General features: G+C 38.1%; 1 protein-coding gene across 1 annotated transcript in view; it reads left to right on the forward strand.

Annotated features, from left to right (window-relative positions):
- Positions 1 to 18113, forward strand: part of U2SURP (U2 snRNP associated SURP domain containing) — a 64859-nt gene that overhangs the window by 17830 nt on the left and 28916 nt on the right. Inside the window, exons 2-11 of the mRNA XM_065410416.1 lie at positions 2013 to 2060; positions 6042 to 6140; positions 7466 to 7580; positions 7987 to 8123; positions 9649 to 9716; positions 14370 to 14464; positions 14544 to 14579; positions 14665 to 14747; positions 15260 to 15425; positions 17857 to 18068. Of these exons, the coding sequence (XP_065266488.1) occupies positions 2013 to 2060; positions 6042 to 6140; positions 7466 to 7580; positions 7987 to 8123; positions 9649 to 9716; positions 14370 to 14464; positions 14544 to 14579; positions 14665 to 14747; positions 15260 to 15425; positions 17857 to 18068 (1059 nt within the window). The remainder of the gene's footprint in view (positions 1 to 2012; positions 2061 to 6041; positions 6141 to 7465; positions 7581 to 7986; positions 8124 to 9648; positions 9717 to 14369; positions 14465 to 14543; positions 14580 to 14664; positions 14748 to 15259; positions 15426 to 17856; positions 18069 to 18113) is intronic.

Here is an 18113-nt window from a genome sequence, read left to right on the forward strand (position 1 = left end):
TATACATTCCCTACAAATATTGTACTTCTTGGTGCAAAATGGTTGCTTTAATCCTGATTTCTTTTTTGGAAAATTGCAGTTCTAGCAGCTTCAGGCTTGTGGATTACTATGATATGGGGATTATCTCTTGTATACTTAGTTTTACCATGTTCATGGTGTTAGAGATGTTTTCAAATAAATTAGTTTTCTTTCTGTCTTATTTGGTAATTGATATCCTTCTCTTTTGCGGATATAGCTGTCCTATATACATACAGACCCCTCAGTGTTCAAGTGAAAAAACCCATTACAAAATAAAGCTTACTAACATCTACCAGCTACAAGGTTAAAGGCTAATATTAGAAAAGATATCAAGAAAGAAGTAGAAACAAACATATCTTTCCAAAATACTAAATTTACTATTCAGAGAAAAGCAACAGTGCTCTTCACTTTTTAACAAAATTTCTATATCAAGCTAATATCAATTACATGAAATACATTTAAAGTTTAGTTTAAAATAAAATTTGATGTCAGCTAGTATGTGTGTCACTAGTAGGGGTTAACTTCATTGGGTTGGGGAGGTTAAGATTAATTCCATCCAGATCTGGTTAATCACAACATAGTAATAACTTGTACTAATATTACTCTTGGGGGAATTCTGCATGTGTAGAATTCATGTCCCCTGCAGATTTCTTTGCTTTCCTGCAAAAAAAGACATTTGACGGGGAAGCAAAGGGGAAACCTGCAAGAGTGGCCACGCCCCCCCTTCCTGGCAGCGCAGGCAGGTTGGTTCAGGCACCCGGAGCAGCTGGTAGAGATGTAAATCACTGCTGGGGCGGGGTGTTGGGTGGGAGCCCTGCAGTCACGTGTGAGAGAGAGATGCTCTGTCCCACTTGCTCGTTATTGCAGCATGCTCGGCATGGAGAGGCAGGGCTTTGGGGTGTTTCTGAGGAGGTAGGTGTGGGGCAGAGCAGAATGTAGCAGCCTGCCTGCTTAGTGAATTGTTCCCATTGTCTCTGTAAATTCCCCCAGGAGTATAAAACAGGTGTAAAAGTTTTAAGGCTCCTTTACATTGCCAGAGTGGTGTAAAGGACAGTATGGCCTTCTAAATGCTTATGGTGCTTTAGTGATTAGAACTGGTCTAAATTTTTGGACTGAAAAAAATTCCTATCAAAACGTGCTCCGTTAGCTGTTTAGTGCTGACCTTTTTGGAGATGGTCAATAGCCAAAATTGTGAGCTTGATTCCCCAGCCCTCACTTGCTCTTCAGTTGCCTATGATGTAACACTGAGCATATGGCTGCATATATTTGTTGACTAATCACTAGAAATAAAGGGTCAAACCTAGCTATATTACTATTAGACAAAGGGAGTTTGGGGATTTCCTCCAAAGCGCCCCACTCCCATTCTCCAGCCATTGTATTGTAGTTTAAATAAATTACCAAAATAATTGAAACTGGCATGATTATATTGCATTATTTTGACAAAATATGCAGAATTTTAAGTGTGCAGAATTTTTACATTTTCGCGCAGAATTCCCCAATAAGTATAATACCAACAAATCACATTTATTACATAATTTTATAACTTAAGATAAATATAATGAAGTAAATAATGTTATCTTTGAAGGCACTTCATGACAGTTTCAAGATGTAAGCAGGTTCGATGCAACAGGACTGGAATTAGTGTTTAAGGTGGCCTCCTTCCCTTCCTGAATCCTGGTGGAAGTGAGAAGTTTGTGAAATCCAGAGAGCAGAATTGAGATGTTTATGGATAAGGGCAAGAGCCTTTTTTCTATTCTTCTTCCTTTGTTGCCTCAGACGCTATCAATCCACATTGAGTATACCAGTTGTACTGCTCAAATACTTTAAAAAATCTTAAATATATGAGGGTAAAGATGCATGCCGGGATAGTGGTGGAAGAAATTGAAATGAAAATGGAATCCCAACAGCTGCATCTGAAAGGGCTAATGTCTTTTGCTTATCAGTAAATGCTGCTAATATATTCCTAAGTGACTTTTTTCCCCCATCATTTGCAGGTCAGACTGCCAGATACGGTACAAACGACTGGATCTGCCGATAGTCACGTAAGTCCTAAAGAATATAGCTATTAGATTGCAAAGAATACTTCACCTATTTTGCCACAGTCAGCCCCCACTGCTGGGTAATACATATAAACTATTGATATTCATTAGTAAATGATTCATAGAATTATTTTACTTGTTAGCCAGTCTCATGCATGTGTGTCTGCCTCCTGGGCTTTTAGCATAATCCGTTTGCAGGCTTCAGAGATATGACACTCCTCATTTTAGCACTTCAGAATATTCTCTTAAATAATTTTGAAAACAATAATTGCTTAATGATGGTACTAGAGAATTTGTCTTCCCCTCACCTCTCTTTCTTGCCAGAAAGGGGTAGATAACTATAACAAGATCCTTTCCTTCATAATAATTACCAATATTAGAAGAGCTGTATATAATATTAATTGCAATGGTAATAGATGTTTGAATAAACTAGTTGTAAAGAGAGTATATATAGCTGAACAATTTCTTCAGTGTTCTAGACAAAGTGTAGCTCCTTGCCTGCTAAATTAAGTGATCTTTTAAGAGACCTGGTTTGTGAACTATTGTTTTCTAATTTCAACCTCTGCTTTTTAGAATGCCTAGTAGAGCAGATTTCAACAAAATGGACTGGTTAGGTTACTTGCTCTTGCTTTAAAAAAAAATTTTTTTTGCCTTCTTGTGATGATTTCTTATTTATCCCCATTATATAGCTGGTAAATTGATAGGCACACCAGCTTCTGAGCCAACACACAAATGATCAGGCAATATCCCCAATGGCCAGGGTTGGGTGCACTGGACGGGGAAGGCCCTGAGTTACTACAAAGAATTCTTTCCCAGGTGCCTGGGAAATAGAGCTCTGAAATACAGCACCAAGCTTAGTTTGCACACAGGATTTTTTCAAAATTTCAGTCTGTGTATGTTAGGTGTTCTGTTGTTAGCAGCAAAATTGCTTATAAATCACCAGCATTATTGTTTAATGACAGGATGTAAGCAGCTTCATTACAACAAGCTTGGCGTTAGTCTTTGAGGTGTCCTCCCTCCCTCAATCCTGGTGCAGAGCCTTTGTATGAGTTAGAAAGACCTAGTTTGAGTTAAAATAACAGGAGTACTTGTGGCACCTTAGAGACTAACAAATTTATTAGAGCATAAGCTTTCGTGGGCTACAACCCACTTCTTCGGATGCATATAGAAGAAGTGGGTTGTAGCCCACGAAAGCTTATGCTCTAATAAATTTGTTAGTCTCTAAGGTGCCACAAGTACTCCTGTTATTTTTGCGGATACAGACTAACACGGCTGCTACTCTGAAACCTAGTTTGAGTTCAATTTCAGGTTGAATTTACAGGCCTGGTAGCGACAAAAAATATCCTTTTCCTTTATTTTTTAATTTTTTTTATGTGGTATGCTCTGAAAGTTGAGACAGTAAACCTGTGGAGTCCCCGATCCTACGTATGGTTACTTTTTAGAATACCATTGCACTTCAAAGATGAATCAGTGCATAGCTTAACAAAAGTTTAAAAACAAAAAAAATCAATCTACAATGTTGATGATTTACAAGCAATTTTGAAGCTGATAATGGAACACTTTACATTCACAGTTTCAGTCTAGTTTTGTATACTACAAATGGTGTACCAGATATGGTCAGCAACTACAAATATCACTTTTGTTCTGATCAGCATGCTGATATTAGGCATGTCCAGATAATCTATTCAGTTTGGACCTGCCTACACTAAGCGAGGAAACTGTTGCAGGGACACTGCATAAAAAGGTTGATCATGTTGCTTGACTTTGCAACAGTTTAGTATGTAGAATACAGATTTTTTTTTTTTTTACACACCCTCTTTTGATGTTTCTGAAACACAGTTCACCATACGACTGAACTCCTGAAGCACCTCTCCCATAGTGACTTGCACCTTTCAAAAGATGCAGTTTGGCCTGGGCTAAACACTTGCTCCCCAGTAGAAATTAAAAAACTTGTTACTAAGCTTGCTAGCCAAAAAAGATGAGGGGCGTACCATCAAGCTCTGCAGACAGTGCTGTGGTGAGAAATCCTCTATCCATGCCAAGCCTCTAGGAAGGAAGCAGGTGCTAACACAGTATTGATCCTTGATCTTGCTTGGGCTTTCCATCCTTTGTATCAGCCTCTAGTTAGCAAGGTATTTGTAAATGGGGAGATTTCTCTTCCCTCCATGCTCCAACCTGACTACTTAAATGGCAACTTTCTCCTCCCTTGTTCTGTCTCAATTACTCTCCTCTTTTTGGCAACGTCTTTTTTTTTTTTTTTTTTTGAATGGGGTGGTATTTCCAAAATATTCAAGTACCTGGCTCTTTTTATAGCTTTTCTAAGCCGTATATAATTCCCGTCAGTTTTGTAGCTGCCTATAGGATTTTGAATTACAGCAATGAAACAGTCCCAGAAAGTTTTCCTGGGAGTCAAAAGGGCACAAAACTGCTTTAAGACAAGTGAGCCACTTCACTCCCCAGGTCAAACTTCTCAGTGTTCAAGAGCAGTGAGCCTTTGGCCTTCTTGTTCCAATTGTTGGACTCTATTCTTGTCACACACATCTAGAGTGGTGCACGTATGGACACCAAGCAAGTATTATAGCTCAAGTTATTTCAAGCAAAAGCTTCTTACAGTGCTTTTTCATGTTGTGTAAAAATGGCTTTGAGTAGGAAACTTCTATTAGAAGTGGTGGTAAATGACTGAGGCACTGAAATTCCTGGGAAATTCCATTTCAGACAGAAGTTTTTCCAAAGCTAACTTTTTTTTTGTTTTTTGCAGCTGCTTCTGAAATCTCTTTGGTATCATGACTAAGTTCAGTTTACTCACTTTAACTTCTCACAAAGTGTGGGACCTGCTGTTTAAAGAGGTTGTGTGTTGCTGAGCTAACAGTTGTTAGCATCATTGTGTATAAATGAGTTGATAGTCATGGTAGGGCTTTGAAAATATTTTGGGGGGATGAAGTGTCATACCATATGTAGAGATGTTCTGGTGACTACTGGGGATATTTTCTTTATTCTCATACTGATTCTTAGTTTCAATAACAAACAGAAGTTAAATTATTTAAAAATTGAGACTATTTTCTGCTATCTTTTGACTATTCGAATTTCAGAATAAGTTTGCTGCCTTGTCTCTTCTCCCCTTCCCAAACCTCCCCACTGCCCATTTCTTGGAGAAGTTGTCCTCCCTCTCAATGCCTTACCATCTTTCTTCGGTCAGCGAAGCAGAAGAATCCTGCAGATGATCAATTATTACTATTTCAGTTGTGCAAGTGTAATTGTGCTATGTGAGCTTCCTTCTTTGATAGTTAAGGGGGAGAGATTAAATTGGGAGAGGCAAGGAGAATGAGAAATTGGGGAATGAAGGCGCTGGTGCTGAAAAGGCTCAAGAATATAACTTTCCTCTGTATCTTCCCGTAGCAAAAACATATATTTAAACTCCTCAGCAGTCCTTTCATTTTATTTCCATTAAAATCCTCAATCCCTACTGGCTAGGATCACAAAATCATTCTTCTGGCCAAGAGAATTTAATTAGTTGCAACTCTTTTCAGTGCTTGTCCGTATTTCTTAAATGGCTGCAGGGGTTGCCACTGAGTTATGGAACATATTGTTCTCCAGGTTTAAGCAAGTAGGCATCTTCAGCAGTGTCAGCTTCTGCTGACCCATGTATTGGGCTCACAGACTTTGTTAGGTTTCCCACAAGTTAGCTCAGAACATATCACAAGACCACCAACCTAGCTCATCTAAGTTTGGATGTTAAAAGCTTCCTTCATAGGCTATTGCTGAATAGTTTTAAATTATGAAAATATTTCAAAATTGTATTGCTGTTGGAAAACTACCTGTCCTGAGGGACAAGTCCAGGCAGACTTCAAGTTTTTTCCAAGTAACTAAACCAGCAGATTGGGTGAGTCCTTTCAGGTAAAATGTTACTTTGGATGTTAGATTCAAATAATGAGATGCATTTAAAAATTACTTCTCTATGCATTCTGTTTTCTGTCCCTTTTGTAGCCTCTTTTGGAAAACAAACTTAAAGCATTCAGTATTGGCAAAATGAGTGCTGCCAAGAGGACTTTAAGTAAGAAGGAACAAGAGGAGTTAAAAAAGAAGGTAATGGTAAATAGACAAGGTTTTTTTTCTTCTTTTTATATATGAAATTATCTTGTCATTATCTTATCCAAACAAAGAACTGGCAGTGAAAATAAAAATTCTATTTCAGAGAATTAGTTGTAACTTAACTTTTAAAAAAAATGTAAGTAAATAATACCTTAACTATACTATTTTATTTCGTGTGGTAATTTTAAAAATATTTGCTGCCAACTGTATTGGGGAGCACAGAGGTCTGCCTTTGAAATGGAGAAAAAAGCCAGGATAAGTCTAAATGAGAGATCAGATCCTGTGGCTTTCCTGTAAGCTTTGGGTTATGACAGTCCAGCGACTGTTGTGACATTCAGTCTGTGAAATCAGTCCCTCCCTTTGACCTACTATCACCTCAGGTGACTTTTCTCTTGTGTGGTTTTATGTTGTATATTATTTGACTTTAATTGCTACCAAGAGAATCAGTGGTACTGTTCTGTTTAGATATTTCAGTGCTGAAAATGTTTTGTTCTACAAAATAGATTTTACTTTCAAACTAGAGATTTTTATCTTGGGAACACAGTAAATTTATGTTAAATATGGTTTGGTGCAGAAATGCACATATCTGATGTAAAATGGCTTAAGAACATATTGAAATTTGGAATTTTAGCAAAGGCCTTTAACATGTTTCAGTATATTTTAACTCTTTGCTTTAGCTTGTGTGATGTCAACTCATGCTAATTAAAGTTGGTGGTTTTCAAAGAGCCTAAACAAGTTAAATTCTCAACTTTCTCTGAATTTTCAGTGGGATCTGGCTTCCTAACTTCCCCAGACTCCTTTGAAAATCCTAATGTAAGGCAATGCAGTGGTGTTGAATTTAATTTGCTGTCTCACTTATTTTTATTAATTTGTCATTTGTGAAACACACCATTTAAAACCGAGCCCATTATTAATTTCATCCAGGCACAGTTTGACTCCCATAGTGTACGCTATACATTTTTTGCGACACGCAGGCTAGCGCAGAGTCTAAGGTCTTGGCAAACACAAAAACACTACAATCTTCTTTTTAGTTCTGAAATTATAAATCATTTAAAAAAAATCAACTCTACATTTATTAAATGAGTAATCATATTTGACTATACAAATCTAGCTGTTTGTCTCTAGTTCTTGTGTTGTTAATTCTTCCCACATTCCTGCTCTGAAAAATCGTCTTGTCCGAAAGTGAAATGTACATTGAATTAAAACAGGTATCATGAGCTCTAGAAAAGAAAAAGGAAAGTCATATAGCTGCTTAAGGTTAGATGTCTCACGGATGCTGTTTGTAAAAATAGTAAACAGATTTAACATTTGGTGTGTAGGAGGATGAGAAGGCAGCTGCAGAAATTTATGAAGAATTCCTTGCTGCCTTTGAAGGAAGTGATGGTAATAAAGTGAAAACATTTGTAAGAGGAGGAATTGTTAATGCGTCTAAAGGTAAGACTTGAATATTTTATCCCCAACAACTTCTGGTTAATTACAAAGAAAAAGGTTAGGTTTGAATTTTATTTTGTGTTTAATGAAGTACATTGCTTGCCAAAAATTTTCTTTATGTTTTTAGGAGATGTTTATATAAATCATTAGCATGTTAGTGAAATTATCACTTTTTTATATTGAAAGGAAAGTGTTCTTTTTTTTTTTTAACCAACTACACTTTACACATGCCTTTCCTGAGTATTACAATTGCAGAGTGTGATACTATTACAGCATTTCATTTTGATTTATAAATAACTAATTTTTTAGATTCTGTGTTGGAGACAGAATTTCAGAAATAAATAATAATGAGCGAAATCAGGTTTTTTTTATGTAGTAACTGTTAACTGAGTTCCTTTTTAAAATCCAGATGAACATGAAACAGATGAAAAACGAGGTAAAATCTACAAACCTTCAACACGATTTGCAGATCAAAAAAATCAGCCAAATCAGCCATCCTCTAATGAGAAGCCTCCATCCCTTCTAATGATAGAAACCAAAAAGCCTGTAAGTTATTCTTCTCAAAATATTTTCTTCCTGTTTAATCCCTCTTCAAAGCACTTATACACATTAACTAAGTAGAATAGTTTTATCCCCATTTTTCATATCAGAGGAACCAAGATTTGGACATTAAGCGATTTGCCCAAACCGTATAGTAAGTCATTGCAGAGATTAGAATGCAAAGGTCTACTAGCCCTGTATGCAGACTGGTATCCATGGCTCTCTGTCTTGATTTTGTGCAAAAGAAATATTGTACATGCTCTAGTATTCTTTTTAATCAAGATAACTTCATCATGAATTAGTATTTGGTGAATATTAAAAGAATGTTCCCTATCGCCATTGAAGTGTATATATAGTTGGTAGCACCAGCTATTCTGAAGGTTTCAAAACAGTTTTCATTTTAACCATCTGTTTTCAGATGCGTGTAACTTTAAGAAACTTTTACCTTTTGGACTGATCTACATTTTCCATGCTTGGTCTCTGTCTCAAGGTGAATTTTTTTTGAAGCGTAAGCAAAATCCCTTCAGTTCTTTGAGTTATGACCAATAGTCTGCACAACTTGCAAGTCTTCTAAGATGAAGCGCTTACTTTCTCTTTCATTTTTCTCTCTTTTCTGTCAGTTTGCATGTACTGTATATTGTTAGTTTGATTTTGTTTTGTTTTTAAAAAAAAACTGGAAAAAAATACAAAAACTGTTAGGGGCACATTGACTGTGCAACTGAACACTCAAGTCAGAAAATGTGCAAGTTAAGGTTTAACCTGCAGACTTAATGCTGTTCCTGTGTCAATCCATTATGATAGTCTTTACTTAATCATGTTTCCTAAATAGAATTCTTTCTACAATCTTTAGATGTGTGTGAAGCATCTATAGCATTGTGTGCTAGTGTGGGAAAGTAACAAGTGATATTAATGCGAACCCACCCCAAACATAAAACAATATGCTGTGGATTTAGATGATAGAGTTGGATACTAATGGACAACATAGAAGATATTTCAGTGTGCAAAGATTTACAGTTACAAAAAAGAGCTACTTAGTTGCACTTCTTGAGTGCATCTTACTCCTCCCACTGAGCCCTTCACTGTCATGTTGCTGTAAAAATGTTACTGCCAATGTAGCGCTGTAGAGAAGACTTGCCCTTAGTCACTAAGGATGTAGTTAACTTTTGTGATAAAATAAGTGTTAAGACTGACAGAGAATTACAAGATGTTAAATATGTATCTTAAGTTGTAAAGATAATGTTTGAGCATGAGAACACAATTAAAGGTTTCATTGTAATGTATAAGCACGAAGACCGAGTTAAGGTTTACATTCAACTTTAACTTTTGTGTTTCCTGACTTTGTGTTCAGAGGGCTCAGCCTTAATGTTTTTAAAGGTGGATTTTTTTCTGTGATTCAGTCATTAGGAAACCGGTAAACCAAAGATAATATGGATTGGAAATGATCTAAAATACAGGTCACACAAACATTTCCTTGACAAACCATTCATTGTATGTTCTTCTGAAATATTGGCTGATGTATCCTTTATTTTAGCCTTTGAAGAAGGGGGAGAAAGAAAAGAAAAAGAGCAATTTAGAACTCTTCAAAGAAGAACTAAAACAGTAAGTTTGACTGTGCATGGAATGCCATAATAAATTAGAAAAAATGGCACAAATGTTTGAATTTTCCCTCTTACAGAGCTCAAACCAGGGCTGAGATCATCACGTCAGGGTCTCAAACACTTGAGTGTTATGCCAACAAAGTGCATGGCATCCACTAGCCCTTTGGGGGAAGTCAGATTTCAATGTTAGTAGCCAAAGAGTTTGGTTCCTTTTTAAGCATGCTGTCAAGCACTCTTAAGGCCCATGTGCCAAATGGACTACACTGAGTATGTGCAGACAGAGAAGCCAACAGGGTTTGTTACCTTAAAACTTTCACAGCAGATAGATAACTCAAGGGGATAAGCAGTAAGCCTTTGAACTTTACTAACTTGCCAGTGTCAGTTTGAGTCCCAACATGGGCAGATGTCTGGAAAATGTTGTAAGGCACAAAACGTCTAAAATGTTAAAATGTTTGTTGGATTTTTTTTTATTTTGGGGGAATGCATTTCCCCCCCCCATTTAAAAAGACGTGAATGCTTGCTGATGGGGAGGGGAGCATTTTGGGGGGTGGAGAAGTGGGAAGAATGGGGTAAGAGAGGTTTGGGGCTGGATCATGGGGGGAGGGATAAATGGGGTTGGGTGGGAGTTCAGGTGGGGGACACTGGGAAAAGAATATGGGGGTAAGTTGCAGGTAGACTGGGATGTATGCGAATATCCACAGATACAAAGCAGGAATCTGCAGATTTGCAGGGCTCTAACTGTATGTTTCAGGGAATAGTAGGGGTGGGGGAGACACCAATCTTTTCTCACATGCTTAAAGTTACTGTAGCTACCATTTAATAAAATTACAAAGTTCTTGGGAAACAGACCGCATCTGAGATTTCTCTCATTGGCTCTGTTAGCAACCACACACTCCAAACATTTCATAGCATGACCATTATTCCCATTCTGCTGCAAGAAAGTATGCTGGAGTAAGAGGGACACAACACTTAAGAATCACATGGCAATAGGGAGAACAGTGCGCTGTGACTCAGAAAACGTGGGCGCTCTATTTGTTTTGTCACTGGCCTACTTGGGTGACTTTGGCCAACTCACTTCACCTTTCTGTGCCTCAGTTTCCCCATCACTACAAAGTGAATAATGTTTACCTCCTTGCGATCTAGGGATAGCGTATCTAAGAGTTAGGTATATTATCATTACTGGTCCATGGGTAATTAATCGGTCATTAACTGCACACCTGTGTGGTAATTATAGCTGCCTAAATGACTGCTAACTTCTACCAACAATATTTCTCATGCTGTTAAAAACACTGGGCAATTAAATGGGAAAAAACCTTAGTTAACCCAGAGGTCAGGATATCTGTGTCTAGCTCGTGCCCTTCCATAGCGTCGAGTTCAGCAAAAGTCAAACTAGTGAAAACCAGGAAATACAGAGTTAAGGTACTGGCCCATGCAATCTTAACTCTGTCATCTTTGAGCCATTTTCCAGTAAGTCCATAACACGCGCACACATGGTCTGCCTTTGCTCTGTACAGAACAGGAGTTTCCTATGCTCTTGTACTTAGCCAACTCCACAGAAAGAACACCACATCTACTAGATTTTACAACTTCTTCAACCCCTTTTACTCCTTGTGCACACAAATCCATCAAACACTCTACTTTCACTTACCCTTCATTCATCCCACAAACTATACTCATCTCTCGCCTAATTGCTGACAATCCCCAAGGGGACTACTGTGCATCATTAGTGACACAACTCAGTGCTGAAATGAGACATACTGGATTTCTGAAGGTACATATACACCTCTTTCCTTTGATCTCACACACAGGATTTGGGGAGAGGGATCACATATACCCTCAAAATGTCATGCCCCCTTCCCCCCATTGATAACTTCATATCACAATCACTACTCTTCCACGCAGTGCCAGCTAATTCCTTCACCATTCAATATGGCTATACCTACAGAGTGAATGCAGCTGGGGTTCATGCAGATGGCTATTTCTAGCTCCAGGGGGCAGAGTTAAGGTTGTGTGGGTGTGTACCCTAACCCTGTTTTTCACAAGTTTGAGTTTTACCAAACTTGATGTTCTGGAAGGGCACAAGCTTTTGTTGGATAGCATTAAATCTGGGATAACAGAGTTGTGGTTTTTTTGGTTTTGGGTTTTTTGGCCATGTAATTTATGCTGGTGTTCTTGCTGCTACCACCACCTCTGGGACTGAACTGGTCATAGCAGCAATGGTAAGTGTTTGCAAAAAAAAATCCTATTGTAAGACTCAACATTAGTTCGAAGTCTCTGCTAAAATGATCAATAAAACTGTTAACAGTGTTGACACTTAACCCTTTCTCTTTAGTGTTGAATCGGTCAGAGCTGTTTCAATTTGTCTGATTATGGCCTTTGAAACTTGCACTACTGCCTTCCTAGTTGGAAGGATATCCTTGTAACTAGAAAGGTTAGAAATGTAATTCAGCTTAAAATAAGACCTAAATGTTGCAAAAGATAGTAAAAATACAAAACTCTATGTGGAGAGCCTAAATTCCACAATATGCCTGAAGTATTTCCAGGGACTAGCAATGAGTAATATTAATTAAGGGTGCTTTTGCGGATGACCCAGGATGACTACTTTTGGATCAGTTAGCTGCTCTTGCAGTTTAAAGGGTAAGTAGAGATTAGGGTTTGGATTGGATCAACCAACCACCATTATACTTCAGTATCCAGTATCCAGCTAGAAAAACTGGGATCAGGGCATCCTCTAGATTGCTCTCAGTGCAGCTTCCATTCAAAAGAAGGAACTTAAGCTTTTTTGCTCTTTCTATTACTTGAAAGTGAGCCACTGAGTACCTTCAAGAGTGAGTACTACTTTTTATCATACTGTCACTGGTTATATTATGTATGGAAACTGAAGCAAAATGATCAGATAGTATAAAGGAAGAGGCTTCTCTTTTCACTCTGTAAGGATCCAAAGAAACAACATGTATTTCAGTAGTAGATTTGTTCCCCTTCCTGTGTATCGGAATAATGAATAACAAAGTATTTGATTGTGTCAGTGTCTCTTACACTATGGCCAAAGGAACGGTGGAGTGATCGTGGTAATGAAAGATTTCAGTTTTTTCAGTAAAGATTGAATACAGTTTAGTCTAAACAAACCAAAACAAGAAAATTCTGTGGCTGAGCTTTGTACATATCTCATTGGCTATGCCAAGGACTTCATGTCCCATGGACCAGAGGCAATTTATATGCTTCTGAGTGTTGCCTGTGATCTCTGGTTTTATTAGATGACTTGTGGAGCATAGTATTGTGGAGAGTGGGATTGGGAGGTGTTAGCTTCTGTGTGTGTGTGCTTGTGTGCTGAGATTCTGAAAACAAGGTAGACTCTTTATATCAGTGGTGGGCAACCTGCGATCCGCGGGCTGCACGCGGCCCGTGAGGGTAATCCACTGGTGGGCCACAAGACAGTTTGTCTACATTGGCCGGGAACGGCGAACCGCGGCCACTGGGAGTCCAGTGGCCGTGGTTCGCCGTTCCCGGCCAATGTAGACAAACTGTCTTGCCACCCACCAGTGGATTACCCTCACGGGCCGCAGGTTGCCCACCACTGCTCTATATCACAGATGATAAAATACCTGTATGCCATGATATTACATGTTTTGGTAAGGTAGAATAGGTGAAAAGGACACCTGGGAGTCTTATGGGAATTGATAATTGATATAGAGACATTGGGTTATAAATCCACAGATAGCACTTGTTGATAGCAACAGAGAGTCCTGTGGCACCTTTAAGACTAACAGATGTATTGGAGCATAAGCTTTCGTGGGTGAATGCCCACTTTGTCGGATGCATCTGACGAAGTGGGCATTCACCCACGAAAGCTTATGCTCCAATACATCTGTTAGTCTTAAAGGTGCCACAGGACTCTCTGTTGCTTTTTACAGATCCAGACTAACATGGCTAACCCTCTGATACTTGACACTTGTTGATAGTGACCAAACTTTATTACTGTCTCATGGCTAGTTTGTGTATATGAAATTAATTGGTGGTCTTATTCTAGTTCCGAAAACACAGATATCTACATTAAGAAAAATCTCTACATTCAGCAATACTTCCAATGATTGAATATTAATTTGTGTGACATTAGTGCCCAGAGGCCCCAACTGAGATTGGAGCCTCATTGTGCTGTGTACTGTACAAACATGAGAACAGGTCCTACACCAAAGATCTTACAATCTAAATTTAGACAAGACCGAGAAAAGGTCGGAGAGGAAAACAGGTACAGAGAGGTGAAGTGACTTGCCCAGAGACACATGGTAGGTCAGTGGCAGAGCAGGGCACAGAACCCAAGTCTCCTGATTTTTTTCAGACCGGTGCCCCAGACCTTGATCTTGTAAATTGAACAACTTCTCGCACCTACAGGTGGCCCATCCAGGTTGGGGTAAAGGCACACTGGGGGGTGAAATGGGGAAGATTACATTGACGACTATTTGAGTTGTCCCATTTCTGTGGCTAAGTGGAAAACTTTGACTGGCAATTTGCTATTTTTTACTGCCACTAACTTCATTTTAAAATGACTGCTAAAATGACTGAAGAATCATATTTTGGAAGATATTATTTGAAAAATTGTTTATTAGCAATAACTTGAATTGTAGATAATTGCTACCTGTATTTAACATTTTTGTAGAATTCAAGAGGAGCGTGATGAAAGGCATAAAACAAAAGGTAGATTAAGTCGTTTTGAGCCACCTCAGTCAGATTCAGATGGCCAGCGCCGTTCCAGTAAGTAATCATTATTTTATTATGTTTATTTGTTTTATAAAATGTATAGACTAAATATACATAATCTCTTTTTATATAGTGGATGCTCCTTCAAGAAGAAACAGATCTTCTGGTGGTAATATAGATTCTTTTTTCATTTAGTACCGTATTGTGTCACTTAAATTAATGTTTGGGTTATAATAATCTTCTCTTCATTTTAGTACTGGATGATTACGCACCAGGTTCACATGATGTTGGAGATCCAAGCACAACGAATTTGTACCTTGGAAACATTAATCCTCAGGTAATGTTGGATGTAGCCATGTAACTAAGAGCAGCAGTTACATTGGATCCAGTTGAACTCTTTCAGGAGTTTGCTGTAGATTTTTATCTCAGTGAAATTTTGTTTTATGGTGGCTAATTATGATTACAGACTATACACTTAAAAAAAGCATTATATATTAGTGAAAAATGTTATGGCACTGTAGAGATCCAGGTTTAGACATTCGAATACTGAGGGTAGGGCATTCTCCGTGGAAGCATTTCTGCTGTAGAACTCCTTGCTGGAAAAGATCAGGCTGAGCTGAAGCCTGACTGTGGTTGGGTCAGAATATGTGACGTTCCTTTTCAAGAGAGACTTCCCTCTAGAATGGCACCCATAAGCAGCACCACCCTGAAAACTCCCAAGCATCTACATAATCTCCTGTTTTTTCAGAGAATTGAGAGAAATAATATCACAACACTTAGATACCAAGGTGATATAGGTGCCTTGGAAAAACTGTAACTGGATGCTAATTCTGGTTTCTTTCTCTATAGATGAATGAAGAGATGTTATGTCAAGAATTTGGGCGCTTTGGACCATTAGCTAGTGTTAAAATTATGTGGCCAAGAACCGATGAGGAAAGAGCAAGAGAGAGGAACTGTGGTTTTGTTGCCTTTATGAACAGGAGAGATGCTGAACGAGCATTAAAGAACTTAAATGGTAAACGGGACTTTAAATTATGTCTAGTCATAATTACCTTTTGGGGAGGCTTGAAGTATAAGTTTGGGAGACATGTATCTTAGAATTAAGTTCTTTCAAAATGAAATAATGGAAACTATTGTGTGTCATGGAAAAGGTGGAAACTTACCATATTTTTATTTCATTTTTATTTGCTAGTGCAGTTTGAAACACCATTTAAAAAGTCTTATAATGGCTTCCTTTCCTCTGAGAGTGGAAATAGTTTTTTCCAGAGGGTATGAGGGATACTACTATATTATAAATTATTATTTTTGCAGAGGGTGGGAGAGATACTACTATATTATAAGAGTTGAAATGGTTACCAGTGAATTGGTTATTTTTGGTAAATAGTTAAAGCTGTGTGAATTGAGGCCAGGTATATACTTAAAACTTGTGCTGGTATAGTAATATTGATTAGGGGTGTGGTATTTTTACAAAATTTTTATATTGCCAGAATCTTATTGTAGATGCAGGTACACTTGCAAAAAAGTGTTTTGACGGTGTAGCTTATTTCATTTGGGGAAATGGTATAACTATACAGTGAAAGCACACTCTTGCTGATATTAGCGTGTCTACACTAGGGCCATGTCTACTCTAGTGAATGTACAGCGGCACAACTGTACTGATGCATGTGCGCTGCTGTAAGATCGCTCATGTAGCCACTCTGTGCCGATGGGAGAGAGCTCTCCCATGGACATCATAAAACCACCTAAACGAGAGGCAGTATCTATGTTGGCAGGAGAGCGTCGGCTGTGCACACGAGCACTTGTGCTGGTGAAACTTAGGTTGCTTGGGTGTGTTTTTTTCACACCCTCAGCAACCTAAGTTTTGATGACATAAGGTAGTGCAGACATGGCCTAGGTTACTAGTATGGTACCACTGTATTGGCAAATCTTTTTTAGTGTAGACTAGGCCTAAAATAATGCTGTATAGACTATTTTATAGCTCATCAATTTGATTTGAGTATTCGAATCAATTGAATTTAACACAGTGATCATAAAGTTTTAGACTTGATGCACAAACCTTGTGCTGTAATACTGGCAAGGGATAAAGAGAAGAATCTTCCAAGTGAAGATACAACATAAACCTTGAAAGAAAAAGTACTTATTAAAGTACTGCTTTTATGTAAGGGGATGAGGGGAAAGTCTTTCTCTCCAGCCCACATTTCCATTTTTGTTGTTGCCAGTGAGTATAGTATGATGAATACATTTTCACTTGGATTAAGGAAGATATGACCAGCTGTAGAATGGCTAGTTGTGATTAGTTCAATTTTGCCACTATGACTGCTAGTGGTTGCTTTGAAGTTGAAAGTTCCCAGAGGGCATTCTGGCAGAGTGTTTTGGATAATGAAAAATAACAGGAGTACTTGTGGCACCTTAGAGACTAACAAATTTATTAGAGCATAAGCTTTCGTGGGCTACAACCCACTTCTTCGGATGCATATCAATGCATATCAATGCATATGCATCCGAAGAAGTGGGTTGTAGCCCACGAAAGCTTATACTCTAATAAATTTGTTAGTCTCTAAGGTGCCACAAGTACTCCTGTTATTTTTGAGGATACAGACTAACACGGCTGCTACTCTGAAACCTTGGATAATGAAGAGATCATGCTCCAAAAGTGCATTTAAAATTTGAGTGTACAATTTTGATTTGCACTCATTAAACTGTTTGTGAATAAAACGTCAGATTTTTTTTAACATGGTAGTTACTTATTTATTCCCCAGTTTGGATAAATATTTAACTATTTTTATTGTCCTTGCTTTATATACTTCCTGTTTTGTAATGAGAGCTTCTTACCTTCCCTGTATCCTACATTCATGCTATCTTTGGCCTTCCTTAAGGAGTAGCTTGTTGTTTAATGTTTAATACTCATTTCAGAACTTCCATATGGAGAAAACTAGTATTTGGAAAGCTAATATTTGCTGAAGCTTTATCATTCTGACAACATTTAGGATTTAAACGTAGTATGCTGACCATGTTTCATTCTATTTTATATGGATTGCGGAACAGCATTCAGCTGTGGATCAGCCAAAATGATTGGCAGCTGTGGTCAGACATGGTGAAATGTCCTAGTATAGACCAGAGCTTGGAGTGTTAAGCTTCAGTATATATGCAAAGAACCTATGATTACCCTGGATCTTGTTGATCCTTTAAAAATTCAAGTTATGTGCACTGTACTCTCCTGAAGGCATACTTTGAAACCCTCCAAAAAAAATTTATGTAGTGGGCTTTCATTTTGGAATGATGTAATCTGCAGTCTTGGTATAATCTTACCATACAGTTTAAGCGAAAACAGATTAACCTTAGTATAGGCAGGCCCAGGCCCCAAAGCCATAATGAAACATTGCAAACAGTGGCACAGCTCTGACGTAGCTTTCAGTTTTATCAACTATAACCTTTCACTTTTGCAGGCAAGATGATTATGTCCTTTGAAATGAAGCTAGGTTGGGGCAAAGCTGTACCGATTCCACCACACCCAATATACATTCCACCTTCCATGATGGAACACACCCTCCCACCACCTCCATCAGGACTGCCTTTTAACGCTCAGCCTAGAGAGAGATTGAAGAACCCTAATGCTCCAATGTTACCACCACCAAAAAACAAGGAGGATTTTGAGAAGGTAACTTAAAAATGTACCCTGGGCCATATCTAATTTATAAATATT

This window comes from Emys orbicularis, chromosome 9 (assembly GCF_028017835.1).
Source record: "Emys orbicularis isolate rEmyOrb1 chromosome 9, rEmyOrb1.hap1, whole genome shotgun sequence".
NCBI classification, from domain to species: Eukaryota; Metazoa; Chordata; order Testudines; family Emydidae; genus Emys; species Emys orbicularis.